Source organism: Cervus canadensis, chromosome 7 (assembly GCF_019320065.1).
Source record: "Cervus canadensis isolate Bull #8, Minnesota chromosome 7, ASM1932006v1, whole genome shotgun sequence".
Classification (NCBI taxonomy): Eukaryota; Metazoa; Chordata; class Mammalia; order Artiodactyla; family Cervidae; genus Cervus; species Cervus canadensis.
The window spans coordinates 63,119,957-63,142,214 of record NC_057392.1 but is presented as its reverse complement, the minus strand read 5'-3'; the positions used below and the strand labels follow the sequence as shown (position 1 = coordinate 63,142,214).

At 37.2% G+C, this 22,258-nt stretch overlaps 2 protein-coding genes across 3 annotated transcripts in view; one reads left to right on the top strand and one right to left on the bottom strand.

The window, feature by feature from the left end:
* Nucleotides 1-19,394, top strand: part of ACTL6A (actin like 6A) — a 27,994-nt gene extending 8,600 nt beyond the window's left edge. Inside the window, exons 2-14 of one of the 2 annotated variants that reach the window (XM_043473668.1) lie at nt 461-537; nt 706-864; nt 4,605-4,705; nt 5,331-5,428; nt 10,542-10,636; nt 10,945-11,051; nt 11,147-11,236; nt 12,540-12,601; nt 12,997-13,111; nt 13,260-13,340; nt 15,205-15,300; nt 17,296-17,382; nt 18,920-19,394. In XM_043473668.1, coding sequence (XP_043329603.1) covers nt 714-864; nt 4,605-4,705; nt 5,331-5,428; nt 10,542-10,636; nt 10,945-11,051; nt 11,147-11,236; nt 12,540-12,601; nt 12,997-13,111; nt 13,260-13,340; nt 15,205-15,300; nt 17,296-17,382; nt 18,920-19,000 — 1,164 coding nt within the window. In that variant the 5' untranslated portion in view covers nt 461-537; nt 706-713 and the 3' untranslated portion in view covers nt 19,001-19,394. Of the gene's footprint in view, nt 1-460; nt 538-689; nt 865-4,604; nt 4,706-5,330; nt 5,429-10,541; nt 10,637-10,944; nt 11,052-11,146; nt 11,237-12,539; nt 12,602-12,996; nt 13,112-13,259; nt 13,341-15,204; nt 15,301-17,295; nt 17,383-18,919 lie in introns of both variants that reach the window. The other variant, XM_043473667.1, reaches the window with a different exon arrangement.
* Nucleotides 18,919-22,258, bottom strand: part of MRPL47 (mitochondrial ribosomal protein L47) — a 19,126-nt gene continuing 15,786 nt past the window's right edge. Inside the window, exons 6-7 of the mRNA XM_043473669.1 lie at nt 21,991-22,086; nt 18,919-19,942 (exon numbers count right to left, since the gene is read on the bottom strand). Of these exons, the coding sequence (XP_043329604.1) occupies nt 19,819-19,942; nt 21,991-22,086 (220 nt within the window). The 3' untranslated portion in view covers nt 18,919-19,818. The remainder of the gene's footprint in view (nt 19,943-21,990; nt 22,087-22,258) is intronic.

Here is a 22,258-nt window from a genome sequence, read left to right as displayed (position 1 = left end):
GGGTTGGCAGATGTATTAGGCTGACTCCATCCTCAATTGAAGATCGCAGCTCCTGTCAGGTACCCTCCCAATACAAGTCTCTCTCCAGGTTCTAGTAACAGTTCCTCCCTCGTGTTGCTTCAATTCTAAGTGTGGCAACAGACTTCTGTTATCACTCGTCCTAGGATATCATACTGTCCTTTCTGTTTTTCCTGTGTTATTCTTGTATCTTTGTAAGTAGACCCTTTAATGAGTAAACTCTCCTTAAATTACCTAATTTTAGCATACCATCTCTTTCCTGATTGAATCTCTACTAATATACTATATTTGGCCTGTTATATTTTAATTAAATAAGTCTTTAAGGCGTATTTAAAACTAGGTTCAAAGTAGTAGTGATATGAATATAAGCACATTAAGTACTCTTTAATTTTCATATGGTACTTGTAAGTTGTTAATGTTAGTTATCTTTTCATCTTTTCAGATGAAGTTGGAGCCCTTGTTTTTGACATTGGATCCTACACTGTGAGAGCTGGTTATGCTGGTGAGGACTGTCCCAAGGTCAGTGTAATGTTCGAGTTAACTGGATATGCAGGGGCCATTCATGCAGAGTTAAGTTCACAGAAAGTCTGACTCAAATATGGTAAAAGACATTAGTTGGTGGGAAATGACTCCTTGATAAAAGCATATAAAACTTGTTTTTGACTCTTCAGGTGGATTTCCCTACAGCTATTGGTATGGTGGTAGAAAGAGATGATGGAAGTACACTGATGGAAATCGATGGTGATAAAGGCAAACAAGGCGGTCCCACCTATTACATAGATACTAATGCCCTGCGAGTTCCAAGGGAGAACACAGAGGCCATCTCACCACTGAAAAATGGAATGGGTACGATGTTTTTTTCCTATGGATTTGATTATAAATGTAGAGTATGTATAGTATATTTCAGATATAAAGCAGTGACTGCATATAAGTTGAACATCAGCTATCTTCTTGTTTTTATTCCATGAACTGATGTCCCGGGCACTGAGAATACAAAGATGCATAAAACACGTTTCTTTTCCTAAGAAACTTAACAGGTGTTGAAGCTGGATGTGTGCATATAAATATAACTGTGTTTGATAAGCAGTAGGGTTACGGAGGAGAGATGTTTAACTCTGTGGGGGTCAGAGATGGTTTTCACAAAGGAGGTAACTGTGCTGAATCTTGATCATGGAATAAGAATTAGCCTGACTGACAAGACTGGGTAAAGCAGAGCAACCAGCATGTGTGAAGAGATGGTACTGTGGGAGAAACTTACATGTTTAGAAATGTCATCAGTTAAGTATGGCTGTAACAGTAGGTGCATTAGGGCCGGTTGCATGAAAGGCAGGCAGAGACCAATCATAAAAGGGCTTGTAATGCCAGGAGTATATTAAGCAGGTAACTGAAATGTTACCCCAAAGGAATTTTTAAACAGAGATGTGAAATGCTCATATATGCCAACTGGAAAGATTATTCTAACAGTAATAATAGGCGTGATTGGAGGGAGATACTAGAAACAGGAAGATCAGTTAGGGAGGTGAGTCCAAATGAGAAATGAAAGGTTTTAAATTTTAACACTGATGGCAGAGATCCTTAGGTGGCTGTCTGAGATATCCAGGACAAATGGTACTAAGAATTTAAACTTCCAAAAGTTTTAAAAAAAGTTTCCTAGATTTTTGGAGTTACTGAGTAAGGGGTACCATGCACTGGGGAAGGAGCAAGTTTTATGGTCTTAAAAAGCAAATGTAAGACCCACTATCACTCTCAGGTCCAGTTATTTACTAAAAGGATTCTCAAGATTCAGCATGTAATGGTACCCATAGCTAAGATTTATTATGCCGAAAGGATACAGAGCAGAATTGACAAAAGGAAGAAAAGGGCATGCAGTGAAGTCCAGAGGAAACCAGCGCAAGCTTCCAAGAGCTTACAGTGTAGTCATAAAGGATGTGCTTGAACCTTTCAGCAACCGGGAACTGTGTCTGTGATCTATTGTGCATGCTCAGTTATGTCCAACTCTTTGTGACCCCATGGACTGTAGCCTCCCAGGCTCCTTTGTCCATTGGATTTCCCAGGAAAGAATACTGGAATGGGTTACCATTTCCTTCTCCAGAGGCTCTTCCCGACCCAGGCATCAAACCTGAATCTCCTGCATTGGCAGATGGTTTCTTTATGACTTAGCCACCTGGGAAATCTATGGTCTACTAGGGGAGCACATTAAAGACTCAGCACCCTGCTTCACACTCACAGGATAGCTGTATTATAAAGACAGACAATAGCAAGTGTGATGATGATATAGAGAAACTGAAACCTCCATATCTATTTCTGGGAGAGAACATAAACTAGTACAGCAGCTTTGGAAAATAGTTTGACAGTTTCTTAATAGGTTAAATATAAATTCACCTTATAATCCAAACAGTTCCACTTGTAGGTATCAGTACAAGAGAACTGAAACCTATGTCCACACAAATACTGAAATGCAAACGTTCATAGCAGCATTATCCATATTAACTGAAAAGTGGATATAGTCCAAAGGTGCATCATTGGATGAATGGGTATACACAGTGTGCTATATCCATAAAATGAAGTATTAATACTATTTGACAATAAAAGAAACAAAATAATTGATACAAGTCAAAATATGGATGAACCCCAAAAGCCTTATGCCAAATGGAGGAAATCAGATGCAAAATTCCACATAATGTAGAATCACTTGCTCTAATATGGAATGACCAGGAAAAGCTAATTTATACAGACAGAAAGTAAAGTAGTGGTTGCTTGGGGCTGTGGATATTATGAGAATTGACAGTTAAAGGGCATACAGTTTCTTTTCGAGGTGATGGAAATATTCTAAAATTAGGTTGTAATAAGAGTCACACAACTGTGTAGGTTTACAGAAGAAAATCTCTTCATTGTACACATAAAATTCATGTTATAGAAAATTATATCTCTATAGAACTGTTAAAGAACTGGAAGGATATTTTTTGTTGCAAATGTTTTATTTCTTATATTATCCTGATACTTGGAATAAATATCTTTTGAATTCAGAGAAAAAGGACTCAGTACCCATGGTTTTTATTGGTGACTGGTCATGTAGGTACCTTGTGCCCAACATGTCCCAAAACCCCAGACTCCCAGTATAAACCACACTGTTTGTATAAATGGTTTAGGCACAGTGGACTACTCTTATTTGGGGAAAGTTTTATATCAATGTAGGAAACTTGTTTACAGACAGGTTCCCAGATGCCAGCCAAGGGTCAGCCTTGCAAGCAGGCCTTTCTCAGGTTTGCTAAGTTAACTCTTTCTGCATAGCAAGTGAGTTTATTAGTTCAAAGTGTTAGAGTATAGGTGCTGGCTTAATAAGCAAGTGAGAATGATTTTAAGACATGGAATTGATTTTTTTTTTTCTACCCAGAAAGAGTTTGGGATGTGAAAACAGGATTGAGGGTGAGATTCCTTATGGAAACTTACTCTGTATTTAACCGGTAAAGGTGCCTATGAAGGGGAATGAGATGAACAGTTAGAGAAGTAGGAGAAAATTCAGGAGAACACCAAGAAAAGAAAAAATTCTAGAACTAAAGAAGTCCAATGAGTCTCAGTGTTCTTAACTGTGGCATTGAGATTTATGCTAAGAAGGGGAAAGAGAAGTTAAAGCTACAGAGGAAGTGCATTGACCAAAATATCCCATTCTGGACTTTCCCTGGTCTGCCTGCCAATGCAGGGGACGCGGGTTCGATCCCTGGTCCGGGAAGATTGCACATGCTGTAGGGCAGCTAAGCTACTGAAGCCCATGCACCCTGCAGCCTGTGCTCTGCGACGGGAGAAACCACCACAGTGAGAAGCCTGAGCACTGCAGCTAGAGAACAGCCCCTGCTCACCAAAAATAGAGAAAGCCCATGGGTAGCAGGGAAGACCTAACAAAGCAAAAAACAAAACAAAACAATGAGTTAAAAAAAGAATCATCCTGATCGGCCTATAAAAATATTAATATTTTTTGTACAATTGTACAAATGATGCCATTTCTTTGTTGGTCTGTGGCAGAAAAAGTTTGTAAACTCTTGAATCAGTCAATGGTATCAGTAATTTCGAGAGGTCAGATGAGATTACAGATGCAAAGGATCTACTGGATCTGCCTGTTAGAAGATCATTAGTGACTTATGTGAGCAGTTTCAGTGTAATGGTTTGATGGAAAGCAAATTGAAAACATACTCTTGTTTAAATTTTTGATAATGTCTTTTTTCATACAGATTGTAGCTGTTAGCTCCAAATCATGCAGTTCTGTTTCCTCTTAAAATTTGAATTGTGTTTTGGGCTTTATAGTTGGTACTTAACCGAATACTGTTTATTTGGTATTCTAGGTCTGTTAGATACCTTAATTACATCTGGGTCAGGTCTAGGGGTTATGGTACTCTTGGGGCCAGAGGAGCCGTATCTAGAAGACAAAGCTGATGTCTCTAGGAAGTACTGTTTTATGATGTAGAGCTGTAAAATAAGTCAATTCTGTATATTAAAGTATTAGTGCTAAACCACTAGAAACAGTCTGTCAGAAGTTGCTGTATTCATCTTCAACTAAGTGTTGTTCTCAAGGTATTTATCTTATATTCTAGTTGAAGATTGGGATAGTTTCCAGGCTATTTTGGATCACACCTACAAAATGCATGTCAAATCAGAAGCCAGCCTGCATCCTGTTCTCATGTCGGAAGCACCGGTAAGACAAACTTCTTCGTTTTCTAGGTTGTTTTTTAACTCATTTGAAGAATGTTTCCTTTTTCTTTAAAGAGATATAGCAATTGATATTTTGAAAATGAGGGTAAGGGGGATTCTTTTTTAAATACTCTTACAACTTTTATTATTTCAATAATAAAAATACTCAAAGAACAACAGTAAAGCACCCTAGTGGGTTCTGGTGGTTATTTATCTATTTTTTTCCAGGAATTTAATATCTAATTTCCTTTGATTGCTTCCCATTTTAGTTTATGAATTGTCCCTTATCCCTCAAGGACAGTGTATATCTGCTTTTATACTCAATCTTAGGAGTGACTAGATTCACTCTTAAGATTTAATACTTCATGTTTATAAGAATCCTGATTACACTTTGAAAAGTCTGCAGTTTCTAGAATTCATAGCAGCAATTTTACTTTTCAAATAATAAACTTTATTAAATTTATTACGAATACATAGAGGTAAATGTTGTAAAGATATTATGAAGATTTCCATGGTACTTTACTGTTTTACATTTTTGTTAATACAGTACTGAAATGAATTTTGATATAAATCAGCATTTTAGTTTTTAAACAATAAGTAATTTGCATTTCTTTTTCCCTCCTCTCAAGTGGAATACCAGAGCAAAGAGAGAGAAGCTGACAGAACTGATGTTTGAACACTACAACATTCCTGCGTTCTTCCTTTGCAAAACTGCCGTTTTGACAGCGTATCCTTGAAAGAGTAATACTCAGCTTCTCTTCACGAGTAACTGGTGCTGCCAAAGGTGATGTGCTCAGCAGGAAGACAGGAGTCAGTTGCTGCTTGTCAGAAGTTGAGGGGGTTTTCCCCATTGCTTTTTAGATATCTGTCTTTCAGTGTTTCTTACTGGAATCATGCGCATGAAGATGTGAGAGGGAGATGGGAAAGAAACACTCAAATTCTGCTCATTAATTTAACAAAGTTTTTTAAAAACTGTGTTTTTAAAAGGGGAATATGAAGAGAAGGCCTAGATGAGTTCAAAGAGTGTCATTTCCTTCCTCCTCTCCAATACCTGAGAAAAGTGGAAGTTGTCTGTAAATTCATTTAAGATTTAATCACCAAATATTTTTATGAGCATATTAAGGGAAAGACAAAGAAATATTATGTCCTGACCTCAAAGAATAATGTAATATTCTTGTTGAAAACTAAATAACAGATTTAAATAGTACTTCAAAATAGCACTGGCAAAAGTCATAAAGAAGTACGTGATACATTTGAATTTTTCAAATAGCAATTATAGTTCAGTGGAGGAAGATCGAAGCCTGACAAACCTTGTAAAGAAAAGAGAATTTCGAGACTTCCCTGGCAGTCAGTGGTTAAGACTCCACACTTCCAGTGCAGGGGACATGAGTTCAATCCTTGATTGGGGAACTAACATATCCTGCACGCCATGTAGCGTGCCTGCCCCCCTCCCCCTGGTGCCCCCCACCCCCCAAAAAAGTGAGGGAATTTAGTTGCAAGGTGAAGGGGAAGGAGTCCTATATTTAGAGTTCAAGTAACAGTGCTTATAAAGTGATCTTGAATTAGGTACTTAAAATCAGCCTCGCCTTTTAAACTTTTATCCTGTGTACCTTCCTGGATTGCTATAATATTCAAGTGAATTTTATATGTGTGAGAATCACTGTGGTAGGTGTAATCTAACATTTGTCTGTCGTGCTGTGTCTTGGAGATGACTTTAGCAAAAGTGTGGAGGTGGAAAGGGTAAGCGTTCTTCACAGTGAGTTTAGAGTTGAAGATTTATATTCAGCTTTAGTGGGAGTTGTAAAAATAGGTTTAGGTCAGACTGTGGAAGCCTTGCATGTTGTATTTTTAAAGTGTGAACTTTAGACTTGCGAGAACCATTGCAGGTTTTGAGTAGAGGATGGAGAGCACTAGCAGACTCACTGTGTGCATTATCATTTAATTTTCGTAATAACCCTGTCAGGAGTCAGAGTCAAAATAAGCAAACTGGTCCCAGTCCACAGCTTGAAAATGGCAGTTATGAATTTGAACATAAGATCTGTTTGGCTGCTTCCTTACAAGGAGTATGTAAGCGGAATTGGCATTGTTTTATTTTTTAACTTTTTATTATAGAAATTTTCTTACATAAAAGAAGATAGAACATTACATTGCACTGCCATGTGCCCGTCACCCAGGTTCAGTCGTTTTTAACACAAAGCTAAGTTGTATTAGCCATGTAACCATGTCCACTCCCCTCTCCTTCCACGACTTTGAAATAAATCCCAGACATGTAGCATGCCTCTCTAAAAGATTTCACTATATGTCTAAAAGAAAGGATACAGCCACAATTTATTTAAAAACAAACAAACAACATATTTGAATCGGTACCCAAACAACAAGGATCATACACTATGTTTGATGTGTCCCTTGAGTCTCTGGTCTAGATTGTAACCACCGCCTCACCCCTTGCTTTTTTCCATCTTGTGATTATCTGGTAAAGGAAGTAGATTGTCCTGTAGAATTCCTAACATTTCTGGCTTTTGCTGACTGATGTTTTTTACTGTGTTCTTCTAGCCCAGTGGTTCTCAAACTTCTATACCTAGAGCTTTTATTTATGTGGATCATATCAGGAAGTATTTGCCATATTAGTAATTAAACTTGAAAAACTATATTTGCTTATTTTAAGTAAATTAATAATAAGCCAATTGCATGTTAATATAAATAAAATATTTTAATGACAAATAACTGTTTTCCAAAACCAAAGGTATTAATGAAAAGAGTGGCTTCATTTTGCAATTTTTCAAATCTCTTTGACGTTGGATTTAATAGCAGAAGTTGGATTCTCATATCTAGCTTTTGCATTCAGTCTGCTGTGTATCATATATGACATAGCCTCTGGAAAACTCTGGTACATTCATGAGAGAATGACAATGAAAAGGGCAAGTAACATTTTAGTATTATTCTAAAGATTGTTTTGACTTCTCAAGCATGGCCTTGGGATCACTTTAAAAATTACTGAGGGACTTTCCTGATGGTCCAGTGGTTGAGAATCTGCCTGCCAGTGCAGGGGACACAGGTTTGATCTCTGGTCTGGAAAGATCCTACATGCCACAGAGCAGTTAAACCTTGTGTGCCACAAGTGCTGAGCCCACACGCTGCAACTACTGAAACCTGTGTGCCCTAGAGCCCATGGTCCACAACAAAAGAAGCCACTGCAATGAGAAGCCTGCACACCACAGTGAGGAATAGCCCCCGCTCGCCACAACTAGAGAAAGCCTGAGTGCAGCAACAAAGACCCAGCTCAACCAAAAATAAATATATAAATAAAATTATTAAAAAAACAAGACACTGGAAAAGTGCAAGAAAAAATACTGAGGATGCCACAGAGCTTTTGTTTTTATAGGTTATAGCTATCAACATTACTGTTTAAGAATTTAAGACTTCTTTTAACATTTTATTAGTTTAAAAAAAAAAGGATAGATACATTAATGTCAACACAAGTAACAGTTTTATGAAAAAGATAACTGTTTTCCAAAACAAAAACATCAGTGAAAAGATTTTTGTTTGTTTTATCTGATTTAACTGATAGCTGGCTTCTCATCTGCCAGCCTCAGGCTCTGCCCTCCTGACACCTCAGTTTGAAAGGCAGGCTTCAGCTATCTGCTGGCCACCTGCATACTCATGGAAAATTCATTTAGTTACAAAGGTAGCAAAATCACAGAACTCATTGGTGCCCCTCATTTTTCAAGAATGCATTACTCTCCTTCTCTCTGCATTTTATTGGTCCCCCTGAAGTCCTGCACTTGAATAGTTCAGTTGTCAACCAAACATTTGGGTAGATTTTATACCCAGGTTTTGTGTTTTCCCTGTTGTGTGGTTCTGTTGCTTCCAGAGTTTCTACCTTAAATGTCCAGCTTTTCTTCCAGCCCTGAGGTCCTCTCTGTGTAGACTCAGGTGGTAAGACTGCAGTTCTTCACTGCTTTCTTGAGCTGTAGCCTGGGAGCTGGGAAGTACTTTCAGGCGAGGAGGCTACAGACTTTCAGTTCACACTCCTTCCAGTTGCAGTTTCATGAGAATTGGTTTTGGCTGAATTTTGACTACTTTTAAATACTTTGCAGTGTTTTGAAATGGTCACTTAAAATAATTTGTCCAGATTTTAGAATTGTCATCTACAGGAGGGCTTACCTACTTTTAGTCTGGTGTCATTGTATCACTTTGTACTAATAGAGATAAAATTAGTGTTTATGTATATGAACAATGAAGTAGAAGTAATAGCAAAGATAAATCATTAACCTACCTTTCTGGCCATTTATTCTCAGATCTCTTTTCTCTGTTCATTCCTGCCCATGCCTTGGTTTTCTGCCCTTAGCCTTTCACCTCTCTGGACATGTTCTTTCTGATTTAACTATCTAGTTCCTTGACTTCAGATACCTGTTATACACTGACCAGTTCCAAATTATATCTGTATCCCAGATCTTTCTTGTGAGCTCCAGGCCCATGTCCAGCTGCGTACTAGAACTTTTTCTATTAGTTATTTGTTTAAGCACTTTAAACTCAATATATCCAAAATTGAATTAATCTTCTCTCCCATCGAATTTATTCCTTCTCCTTTGTGTCTTATCTTATTCCCAGTTGTCTAGACCAGATATCTTTCATATTAACCCTTCAGATTAAGTAGTAATCAAGCCCTGTGTATTATCCAGCCTCCCCTGACTCCAATCCAAACCCACAAATCCACTATTTCTCTGTGCACTGCCATTGTATTAGGTGTAGCCCTTCCTCTTGCCCGTTCTTCACACTGCAGCTCTAATCATCTTTGTTAAATGCCAACCTGCTGATTTAAGCCATAATCATTTCCCACAGTCTTGCTTTTCTTATTCTTTCAGGCTCTGCTGAACTGCTCTGCATTTCCCTGACCTCTTCCCATGCTCTCTTGCCTCCTGTCCTTCCCACATGTTTCGACTCTTTCCCATGCCCCCCTCCTCAGCTTTCACTTGGGTTTCCTAGGGACAGGTTATACTCCTTTATACTCTCCCAGGGCATCCTGAACTGCTGTTTGTATAGCTTTACTGAAGGTGAAGAAGGTCTCCTCTTCACTAAACAGGATGTCCTTCAGGGCAGAGACCCCTTTGTGTCTTCCGTGCCTAAGGAATGCTAGTAAGAGACTGACCTCCCTGCTTCCCTTCTTTATTGAGCACCAGACTCATCACTTGGCACACAGTAGATGCTCAGTAAATATTGGATGACCCAGTGAATGGCTGTACTTCTAAATGTCGGTTTGTGATGTTCATGTCATGTAGGGCTTCTGCAGCACAGAACTGTGGAAAATGGGATAAATTCTGTCTGCTGATATTCGCTGGCTGTTGAATCTACCTGGAATAGCTCTTCATATTGAGCTGGGAGAGATGATAACTGCCACTCAGCTGCCAAACTGCTGAAATGGTTCTTGAATCCTGTGTGAGAATGGTTTTAGTTTTTAGCTCAGATGGCACAGCCTCGCACTGTTCTTACCAAGTTTCTGTAGATTTTGTTAAATGCTTCTCAATTTGTTGGAAGCCCTTTTGATCTGTGCCAGAGACTTTGAATAATTGTGCTAATTTTGACCAGCTTAACAGATGTCTCTCTCTGGGATAAAGGTTTCTCTGACTTTCTCATACCACCATTCTGAAAGTCCTGTCTGTTGTCTTTTTTTTTTAAACCTGAGTTACTATTTGATACCAACTTTCATCCCTGTATTTACTTTAACACATTTTAAAGCCATGATGCACGTTTTAAAAATACCTTAATAAAAACCTTCCCTTTACAAATAAACATTATTTTAGGAACCTTGATACTTTCTTTTCCTTAATGCTTTAAACTAGATTTGCTAATGGTCGTTCTACCGGGCTTATTTTGGACAGTGGAGCCACTCACACCACTGCAATTCCTGTTCACGATGGCTATGTTCTTCAGCAAGGTAAGTTTCTAACCAAGGTGCAGTGAGGACACGGATCATGAAATAAAGCAATGACTTGGGCTATCAAAGTCGTTTCCAAGTCATGCCCTTTTTTAGAGTTTTTTTAAAAAAAATCTGTAATAGTGTATATTATAATGTATATTTATAGTGTATATTTAAAATTGATGCATGGCTTCATTCATGCTTGGAGGATAGTTCTGTTAATTCTACTTGAAAAAAATTAATCATGTGTAAAAACACAGGAAATTCATCCCAAGGAGCTTGGATGGAATGCTTTCTTACTGAGTCTTGTGTAATCTGTTTCATAGGCATTGTGAAGTCCCCTCTTGCTGGAGACTTTATCACTATGCAGTGCAGGGAACTCTTCCAAGAAATGAATATAGAACTGATTCCTCCATATATGATTGCATCAAAAGTAAGTGATGATTGAATTTTATTTCTGGGGCTTACCTTCACCTCCGCACCCCCATGTTGTGAACTCTTAACCTAGCACTTGTTTTTGGCACTTAGGAAGCTGTTCGTGAAGGGTCTCCAGCAAACTGGAAAAGGAAAGAGAAGCTGCCCCAGGTTACAAGGTCTTGGCATAATTACATGTGTAACGTAAGTAATCCTGTTCTCTTCACAAAAGCATTATAGGCTGTAAGTCTTTGAACAGAGGATGAGTGTTTTATAATTTTAAACTTATATTTTTAATGATATTTGCAAACAAAATGAATGACTTTTGGCGGGACTGGGGGAGGGGTGTGCTTTTCATGCTCGTCAGATATCAACAAACTACTCTGTATTCACCTGGACTACTGTGGTGAGACCTGAAAGGAGCTTTGGGGTAAAAACAAGCTAGTATGGCTCCGTTAACATTTTCTTTCCTAAACTTGAGTCAGCTATATAAAAAATGTATTATTGTTCATAGCAAGGAGCCAGTGAAAGGTTTTCTTTACTGAAAATCCATCTCTGACCATGAATGACTTACTGACGGGGGAGAGGTTAGTAAAACAACCTCTCACACCACAATATGCATTCTTTTTTTTCCTTCAATATTTATTTATGGCTGTGCTGGGTCTGTGCTGCTGCACTGAGTTTTCTCTAGTTGTGGCGAGCAGGGGCTCTCTTCATTGTGGTGTGTGGGCTTCTCATTGCAGTGGCCTTTCCTGTCGTGGAGCACGGGCTCTAGGGCGTGGTGGCTTCAGTAGTTGCGGCTTAAAGGTTCTAGAGCACAGGCTGGGTCGTTGCATGGGTTTAGCTGCTTCACTGCATGTGGGATCTTCCCAGATCAGGGATCGAACCTGCGTCTTCTACATTGGCAGACAGATTCTTTACCACTGAGCCACCAGGGAAGCTTAATATGGCAGTGATATAACATATTTGACAAGTTTTTTACACCCAAGGATAAAGATTTTTTGTGTGTTCAATACAAGGAAAAATTGTGAAGATGATTAATAATTGTACCTAGACCTTAGAAGATTTTTCCTTAGCAGCTCAGAGGGCCTATATATTTCACTGCATGTTTTGTAACTGTTTTATACTTTGTCAGTCATTAAAAGTTCCATAAGATACAATATATATGCATTTTATATATGTATATTCAGTTAATGAAGTGTTGCCTTTAAGCTTATTAATCTCATCCTTTTTTTCCATAACAGTTGTAATTTAAATGTTAAATAATTTAGTTCGTAATACAAGTGTTTAGAATTAGGTTTCTTGATGCTCAGAGTCCTTGCTGGGTAGATTTATACCCTTGAAATGAGTTAGGCATCCAGGAATGTGGTCTAGTTGCATTAAGAAAAATGTTTTGGATGGAAAAGGGAATAAAAAAATGTTTTGAAAATAATGTTATGAAAGTATAGATTACAAAGACAAATCTCAATAATCTTGTTTCTTAACCTTTTTTTTTTTTAATTCATAGTGTGTTATCCAGGATTTTCAAGCCTCAGTACTTCAAGTATCAGATTCAACTTACGATGAACAGTATGTTTTCTTGTTTTTTTTGTACAAGACTTAAAACTTAAACTGTATACTTCATATATATATATATATATATAAATATATATATATAAACTGAATCAGTTTGCTATACACCAGAAACTGACACAACATTGTAAATCAACTATGCTTCAATTTTTTTAAAAAACTGTATATTTCATGAATGAGGAAAGAAATTGATTTGTTTAGTTAAAAATTTGTAGAATATACTTAACTGGTCTAAAGATAAAAAGTTAAATATTGAATAACATTTTGAAAGAAAATAAGATTTTACCACTCTGCTTTCTTACAAACTGATGATTCCTCCCTATTGTTTATAATAGTTTGTAATTTTGAAGAGGATGTGTTTGTCTGTTTAATATTGTCTGGTACACTCTCAGAGTAGCTGCACAGATGCCAACTGTTCATTATGAATTCCCCAATGGCTACAACTGTGATTTTGGAGCAGAACGGTTAAAGATTCCTGAAGGTTTATTTGACCCTTCCAATGTAAAGGTATAAAAGTTTATTTCATAATCAGCCTGTTTTTTTCCTTTAAAGATCTCTTGTAATTACAAAAGCTAAATAAGACTATAAACTCTTTTGGATGTGCTTTATGGTTTGAAGGTCTTCTGTGTGACTGCTGGTTTCTGTTTGGTTGTAGGGGTTATCAGGAAATACAATGCTGGGCGTCAGTCATGTTGTCACTACAAGTGTTGGAATGTGTGATATTGACATCAGACCAGTAAGTGCCACTCTTGTTTATGGCATAAGAGTATCTTTTAGGGCAAACCAGTACCCCCGGTATTTATAATGGCCATCATTTTTTTTAAGTTGGCAACTTTGGCCACTGACTCTGAAGTCAATTTTATGAAAGAATATGTAAAAAATGAAGTGCTACTAGAAAAGGGAAAATGCAAAACTCAGGAGCTGTTGTATCCAATGTAGTTAGCTTTTGGCCATGTATGGCAGTTCAACTAAAATAAATAGAAATTTACATTTCAATTCTTCAGTTGGGCGAGCCATTATAAATGTAGCTAGAACATTTCCATCAGCACAGAAGTTCTTTTGGACAGTGCTGGTCTAGAGATTTCCTAAAATGTGACAAACCAAACTATATACTAGTGGTTTTTAATGTATATAGTATATACATTATATACACATTGTATATACACATAGTATATACAATGTGTATAGTTTATAATGTATATAGTACAGTTTTACTTTTTATGAAGGTGTGGTTTAAATTGTATAACTTTTACATGGAGTTTATATGTAAACTTTGTATTTTTTGTACTTTGCCACAGTTTTTTTTTTTTTTTTTCCATCAGTTTATTTCTTGCCAAGTTTTAAGGACTAACTGCATATTCTATACCTCTTCCCTGGTGGCTCAGGTGGTAAAGAATTTGCCTACCAATGCGGGAGACCCAGGGTTCAATCCCTGAGTTGGGAAGATCCCCTGGAGGAAATGGCAACCCATTCCAGTATTCTTGCCTAGGAAATCCCATGGACACAGGACCCTGGTGGGCTATAGTCTATGGGGTCACAAAGAGTCAGACATAATTCTGTATTCTATACCATACTAATTATTAAATAGACCATATCTTATTTAAACCCTAGATTTTAATTTGTAGCCAACATGTTACCTGTTTTTTTAGTTCCTTCATTTACTTAGAGTTTAGTGCTAATAGCTAAGGTTATATAGACATTTGGAATAAATTTTTTTTAATATGGAATAAATTTTAAAAATATGAACTTAGCCACTAAAAAGGCAGGCTGATATTTAACTTTCTGATGCATACATGCAAATTAGAGGTAAAATATACTCCTTATTTGGGCTTCCCAGGTGATGCTAGTGGTAAAGAACCTCACCTGCCAATGCAGGAGACATTGAGTCTCTGGGTCAGAAAGAGATCATAGCAACCCACTCCAATATTCTTGCCTGGAGAGTCCCATGGACAGAGGAGCCTGGTGGGCTACAGTCTCTGGGATCGCAGAGTCAGACATGCCTGAAGCAACTTGGCACACATACTCCTTACTACTAGGAATTTGTTTTTGATGGAGGAAGCCTCAGCATATGGATTTTGAAAAAGGTCATCCCTGCAGAAGAGAAAGGTAGCAGTCATTTTGGCCAGGACTATTATGAGAGTATGTATTGTCCACCATAATCTGTCCAATTTTAAATGCCATAGCTTCTAGATGAGAACTCTGAGATGATGTAATTAGGAAATACACTTCTTAGGTACTGGCTGCTATCTGCCAAAACATTACAATTGGATTTTAGAGTAACTGCCTTAAATTAGTGGTTTTTAAACTTTAATACACAAAAGAATCATCTGGAGAGTTTTAAACAAACCAACAAAAAACTTTTCCTAGACTCCACCCCTAGAAATTTGTATTTAATTGCCCCCAGCACTGGTGTTTTAAATATTCCCTAAATGAGTCAAATGTGCAGCCAGGATTGAGAACCACTGGATTAAACTACTAGGCCTGTGTAGAAGTAAAAAATTAAAAAAGCAAAAACTGTAGTGGAACACATGGTTTTGTCTGTAGCTGTGTTTAAAATGGTTGGAAACATTTGAAGCTCATTTATTTTTGTTTCATTCCAGGGTCTCTATGGCAGCGTGATAGTGGCAGGAGGAAACACGCTAATACAGAGCTTTACCGACAGGTTGAACAGAGAACTCTCTCAGAAAACACCCCCAGTAAGTTGTGTGTATTCTTCAGTGGTATTTTTCAGTCATATATATCCAAACTACTGGTGGAAAATCTATGTAGATACAGTTTGTTTTTGGTATCTTGTGTGTGCCTGGTATAGCATTAATACTGCTTATTAATCAAATTTTTCTAGATGACATCTATTAGTTACTCCTATTACACCCCATTACTATTTGAATCTCATTTTATTCATTGATTCCATACTTAAGTGCCTACAGTCTGCTAGGCACTAGGGATAGAAAATATAGTCCTTCCCACCAAGGGCATAGTCAGCTAGGAGGACTAAACCTGCAAAAAAGAAAACCTGTAATGTGCTAAGTGGTTCAGTATGTCATCAGCCAGGCAGGCTGGAGTGTCAGAGGAAATCCTCCTGAAGAGCTGTTTCAATGAATGAGTTCAGTTGGTTAACAGTTAATGAAAGAACATCTAGGGGAAATATGTGCAAAATATGAAGGGAAGAGGGTATATTCTAACATTTTGAAGTAGTTGGCTTGTAATCTGTATACAAGTGGGGCGTGCTATATGGCTGGAAAGATGAATGCAATGGTGTATTATGTCCTAGGGATGCTGTAACAAAGTGCCACAAAGTAGATGGTTCAAAGAATTCTGAAATCAACATGTTACCAGGGCCATGCTCTCTGAAACCTACAGAAGAGAATTTTTCCTTCCCTCTTTCCGTCATCTGATGATTTGCCAGCAATCCTTGGCGTTTCTTGGGTTGCAGTTATAGCACTTCAGTGTCTATCTCCATCATCACATGGCATTCTTCCTTGTGGGTCTGTCCTCTTCTCCGAGACTGTTTCTAAATTAGGTCACATTCACAGGAACTGGGGATTATCAACATACCTCTTTGGAAGATACAGTTCAACCCAGAAAGATAGGTACCAGTCATGTCACTTACATAGCAAATTTACAGGGTAAAATATGGCAGAGGACTGAAGAGCTTTTATGTTTTATTAAAAACATCCCTTGGTACACTATGATAACTTTCAAAGGGATAGAAGAATCTGGTTTAGAGAGAAGGCAGTGTACACGGTACATTAGTAACAGGAATTTTTAGATTTTTAAACGTCCATCAAGTAGTTTTTTGTAAGGTATTCTGCAATAAATACTACATTTTAGAAAACTTATTAAGAGGTTACATAGGCCCTAACAGAATCTAGAGAATCTGTATATGTGAATGTTTTACATATGCCACAATCTTTATAAAGTATTGATACAGGCATAAGATTGACACCTCCTTACATTTTTGGAGATCCAGACTGACCTGGAATATACCTTGATTATAGTACTTTAAATTTCATAGAAGGTCCCGGAATAATGAATATAGACATGGGCTGTCCAAGGTCTGATCAAGACCAGTTAGATACTATCCTTGTCTTTTAGGAGGCAATTAAAATTTAATGAAATCCATTGTAATAGGATTTGACCAGTTCCTCACCTACAAAACCCCGTTAATCCCTTTTGCTTCCAGCACCCCTCCTTCCCATTCTACATACTCCACCCCTGCTGCATGCAGACTCAAACTGAATGTTCATGTATAGCGTAATTGGTAAGTGTCAACAATCTGAGAACGATCCCCAGAAGCAAATTCCTAGGTAGGGGGGAGATCTCTCCATACAGGAAGTGAGAGAGGGGTAGTGCTAAGCCATAAAAACATGGTTGGTTATATAACACTACCCGATATATAGTAAGTGTTCAAGTACATATTTGCTGTTTTAAGATGAAATTCTGAATACTGTACTCTCTAGCATGCAGTTTTCTAAGGTTTATATAATTTATTAAATTTCACAAGACAAAGTACTTTAAAATCCTATACAGTTCAACCTATGCCTATTATTAACCTAGCTACTACAAAATAATCATGTATAATTAGTGCTTGAACCAGATCCACTAAAAAGTCATCAAAATTGAATTTCCTAAGTTGAGGCCCTTGTTCTATTTGATAACACTAATACTTATTCTTCCCTTTCTGTTTTTAGAGTATGCGGTTGAAACTGATTGCAAATAATACGACAGTGGAACGGAGGTTTAGTTCATGGATCGGTGGCTCCATTCTAGCTTCTTTGGTTAGTAGATAAACTACTTTGCAAGATAGTTTAAGATTCTTATTTAACTTGAATGTATCACTTAAAATACTAAATTTAGTAAAAAGACTAAAATAATTCCTATGCATCATCTTTGCATTTTATATATCACATTTGTAGAGGACCTGATGCTAGTCTTAGCTATTATGAAATGACAAAAATGCCTCATTGCCTTATTAGTGGGTATTGTCAGTCTGATCAGTTTCCCTCTCCAAGGTGGGAATCTGTGAACTTATTCATGCCTCTTCTAACAGTACTCACACATTGGCACTGGTCAGGACTTATCTGCAGCCCACTTAAAATTAAATCATTCTTCTTGGATTCTGGTTGCTCCCTGGCCTGTTGCCAAGGTAGAAGTCAGGAATTGGTTCCTGGGGCAGATGGTGAAGTCATGGTATTAAGGTTTGCATGTTGCTTGGACTGGCTTCCTACCTTGAAATCAGGAGGAAATTCTTATACTTACCTGTACCCTAAATTTAGAAAATTTCCTTCACCTCAGAGCAGCCAAAGTAAATGATTAGTTAACGCTAAATATTTTTTAAAACCTATTAACTATTAAATGTTTTTAACTGCCCATTTATATATTTCTGGTCTATGTTTTATTTCTAGTCTCTTAATAGATCTTAGTTCAAAACTGAATACGTACGAATCCACTTGAATAATCACAGGGAACGGATTTCTCCTGCTTACACGTCTTAATAGTAATGTAGTCCAGGACCCTTCCTCCTTTGGTCCTTTTCCTTCTGTCACCTTCTGTTTATTTTGTATAGTGCACGTGTACTGTCGTTTGTGTACTTGCCAAACTTTATCCTAGTCTGACTTCCAAATGTTACCGTTAATCAAATGCTAGAACATTGCGTAAATACTGTAGTAGGATCAAGCCTTCCAACAATTTCTCCTGTTGCCGTTAACCAAGCCATCAGAGCGAAACTCTTCATCTTCCTTTCTCAGCATTTTCTAAGTCCTCAAGACAGTATAGAAAGATGTAATATCCTATGTAAACTTAGGTAAGACTAAATAGTGTCTTTGGGTATTCTAGAGGAGGGCAGAAATAAGAATGGTGTAATTTGAGTACTATTTGGGGAGAGGTATAAGAGCTCTTACGGAGAAGGCAATGGCACCCCACTCCAGTATTCTTGCCTGGAAGATCCCATGGACGGAGGAGCCTGGTAGGCTGCAGTCCATGGGGTTGCTAAGAGTCGGACACGACTGAGCGACTTCACTTTCATTTTTCACTTTCATGCATTGGAGAAAGAAATGAAAAAAAAATTAAAAAAAAATAAAAAAATAAAAGAAATGGCAACCCACTCCAGTATTCTTGCCTGGAGAATCCCAGGGACGGGGGAGCCTGGTGGGCTGCCGTCTATGGGGTCGCACAGAGTCGGACACGACTGAAGCGACTTAGCAGTAGCAGTATAAGAGCTCTTAAAAGACTCAGAATTGTGAAAATGAAGATATTAAAAAATTTTATTCCCAATAGAAAGGTACATATATGTGATTTTTTTCTTTCCTTTCACAGGGCACCTTTCAGCAGATGTGGATTTCTAAACAAGAATATGAAGAAGGAGGGAAGCAGTGTGTAGAAAGGAAATGCCCTTGATAAGTTCCCAAACCTCTACCTTCTATGTCACCTTACGTTTCATAGCTTTAGTATACTCAGGAAAAGAACAACCATCTTTTGTAGAATGTTTATACATTTTTGCATATTTCAATTCCACTTAAATTTTTTAAGGCTTTAACTGGTTCTATAAATTAAAATAAGTTTGTGCTTTCCTTGAAATGCACTTATTCTTATTACAAGCATTTTATAATTTTGTATAAATGTCTATTTTCTCTAAATATTTTGCTTTCAGTAAAATGCTTTCCAACTCTGTTTAGTATATTACCAGTGGATTGGTAGAATTGCTTTTTATTGACTAGTAAAACTTATTGCCTATGCTTTTTACATTAGGCTTTTAAAATTAAATAAAAATTACTAGCCATTCCAGAAATATTTTTTTGGACTGCTGTGTTGTAACTTGCTACTTTAAATACTAAATGTGTTTATCATTGTTTTGAATGGAAGTACCCACTGAATTCACAGTTCCTTCATATCTAGTAACAATAGTAGGTAAGGTTACCTGAATTCCAAAATTACCTTCTTGCCTATTTGTTACAGCAGTTGGTATCACTTTCCCACTCTAAGATGCAGGCAGTTAATTAAAAGTCTGCTTAGACACAGAATTTATAAAATGGAAATTTAATCTAACTTTATATTGATTTTGACCACTTCCAAAATTAGCATGCCATAATAACTCTTAAAACAGTCAACAGTCCTTTGACTAAAAACACAAGTTATTTATAAACCACTTAGTATTTACTTTTGTATGTGGACTGTAATCCAAGAAAAACAAAATAGTAAATTATGGTTAAGATATCTTAGGCAGCACTTGACTTCTGGGCTTCAGAAAGATGTGGAAACTTTTTCTGAAGAAACTTTTCTTTCTTTCGTGCTAAATTTATCTTCCTTGCTTTGATGCGGGCTTGTTTCTCAATTCTCAATCTAGGAAAATAAAAGCATAACAGCAATTTATGCAAAATGACTTCCCTGTTACTTGGTACTGTCAACATACGTCCAAATCAATTACTTAAAGACTTCAATCATGCCAGTCTATTAGGTGTGTCATGTTTATTATTAAACTTGAATAACCATTGTAAACCTACACAAGTCAAAGATAAGCATGAGGTCTAGTGGTTAAGACTATGCTTCCACTGCAGGTTCGATTTGGGGAACTAAGATCCCAAATGCCATTTGGTGCGGCCAAAGAAATTAACTGCATCTATAACCCTACACCAATTCTCTTTGCTACTTTCTGACTGGAAAGTAAGAACAGATCTCATGAGTCTGCAACAAACTGGGCTTTCTCCTTTATTTTAGAAATAATTAATTTTATTGAATACATTAGATATTTTTTATGTCCTACATCCTGAGACATTTAGAAACTCCCTAATTTCAAATAGCACCCAGTCCAGCATCATTTCCCCTATGCTGAGAGAATAAAACCATGCTGAGAGATGCTGCTTAGTGCTCCTTGGACTTGCCACCGAGTTGGCCTCTACCTATCAGCATCCTGGGGCATTAGGCCTTCATGCCTCAGCTAAAATGTTGACTTCTAGAGTCATTCTGAAATCATCAAAACTGCAAATGATAAATTCATGGATGCCAGGCCTCTACTGTATTTAAACTGAAATAATGCAATTAAGAGACAGGCATTGAATTTCAACTGCCATACAACAATGAAAATCAGTCACAACTATACATATATCCCTGCCTTCTTGAGACTCCTATGCAAGGTTTACTATTCTTGAGAATGTTCAATAATTCAATTTGATGAAGACAGATTGCACTAAGGCAGAACAGAGTAGGAAGGACAAATTCTGGAGACACCCTTGCAGGAAGTTAAATCACTGAATATAGAGCATTTCTAGGAACTAATGGAGGTAATAGAATTCCAGATAAGCGATTTAAAATCCTAAAAGATGATGCTGTTAAAGTGCTGCACTCAATATGTCAGCAAATTTGGAAAACTCAGCAGTGGCCACATGATTTGGAAAAGGTCAGTTTTCATTCTGATCTTGAAGAAGGGCAATGCCAAAGAATGTTCAAACTACTGTACAATTGTGCTCATCTCACATGCTATAGCAAGGTTATGGTTTTAAAGGTCCTTTTGTTTTTTCATTATGGAAACAAGCTTTGAGAGGAAAAAATTAGTCTTTAAAAGAATTAATGCTGAAAGGTGGCTGCATTATCTAAGGCAGTTGTTAAAAGCTGTGGTTCTTGTGCTGCTAGGATTTTCCCCTTAGATTTCCAGCTGCTTTTCTGCCTTGAATTCTGATCTGTAGCACCTTTAGCCAGTAACCAGGCAATTTCCCCTACCTTGTTTCTGCAGCCACAACCCTGGATGTTAAGTGGCACTCTGACCCCAGAAAGCATACACTGGCAATTGTTTTCCCGTTCAATTCCAATTCTGGGGATTAAAATTCTTCTCAGGCTTCTGTCTGTTTTTGGATGTGGATCCAGTGTTTTCAAATAGCTGTTTCTAAAAATCTTGTTTTTATAGTTCTCAGCTTGTAACCATTTCACTCAGGTAACCACTCCACTCCTCTACTACAACAGAAGCCCTACTTCTCCCTGTTCAATAACAAACCTGCTATGCAAAGTATCTGGAAATCACCATTCTACAGGGTAACATGAATTCAGATATACTACGACAGGCTCCTTTCCTCACCAAGCCCCCTCTCATTTCATCATTCCTGCAATAACATAAGCTCACAGTCTATGCAGCTGAAGTGTATGGAACTTTAACATTACAAAAAGATTTAAACAACTACTTATATATATTGATGAAGAGAAAGACAATAAAACTTCTGAAAGGATATATATTAAAATGTCAGCAGCAGCTATATCTGGATGGTGAAATTATGTAAGACTATTTTTTTTTTTACCGATTTTTCTAGCTTTTCCACAATGAACATGTATTAGTCATATAAAAGCTTAACACACCGTCTGATGTAAAGATATGTTTTAGTACTAAGGGTACTTGTGCTCACCTGACAAAACGTTCCACGTAGGGCATTGCAAAAAATCGTTTTCTATTATATCTTTTATTTAGGTACCAAGGTATAGGCCACTGCTTGAACTTGTGCCTGCCAAGAAAACAAAAAGGTATCACCCTACAGAAAACATGTAATAGATTTTCACTTTTTACAGATTTAGCCTTCTTTGGACTAGATATGTTTTCAATAAAATGAGACGTAATTGGCTTTTTAAAGATTTAAAATTTTTATACAGTTTACATTATGAAGTATTCTAAACTAA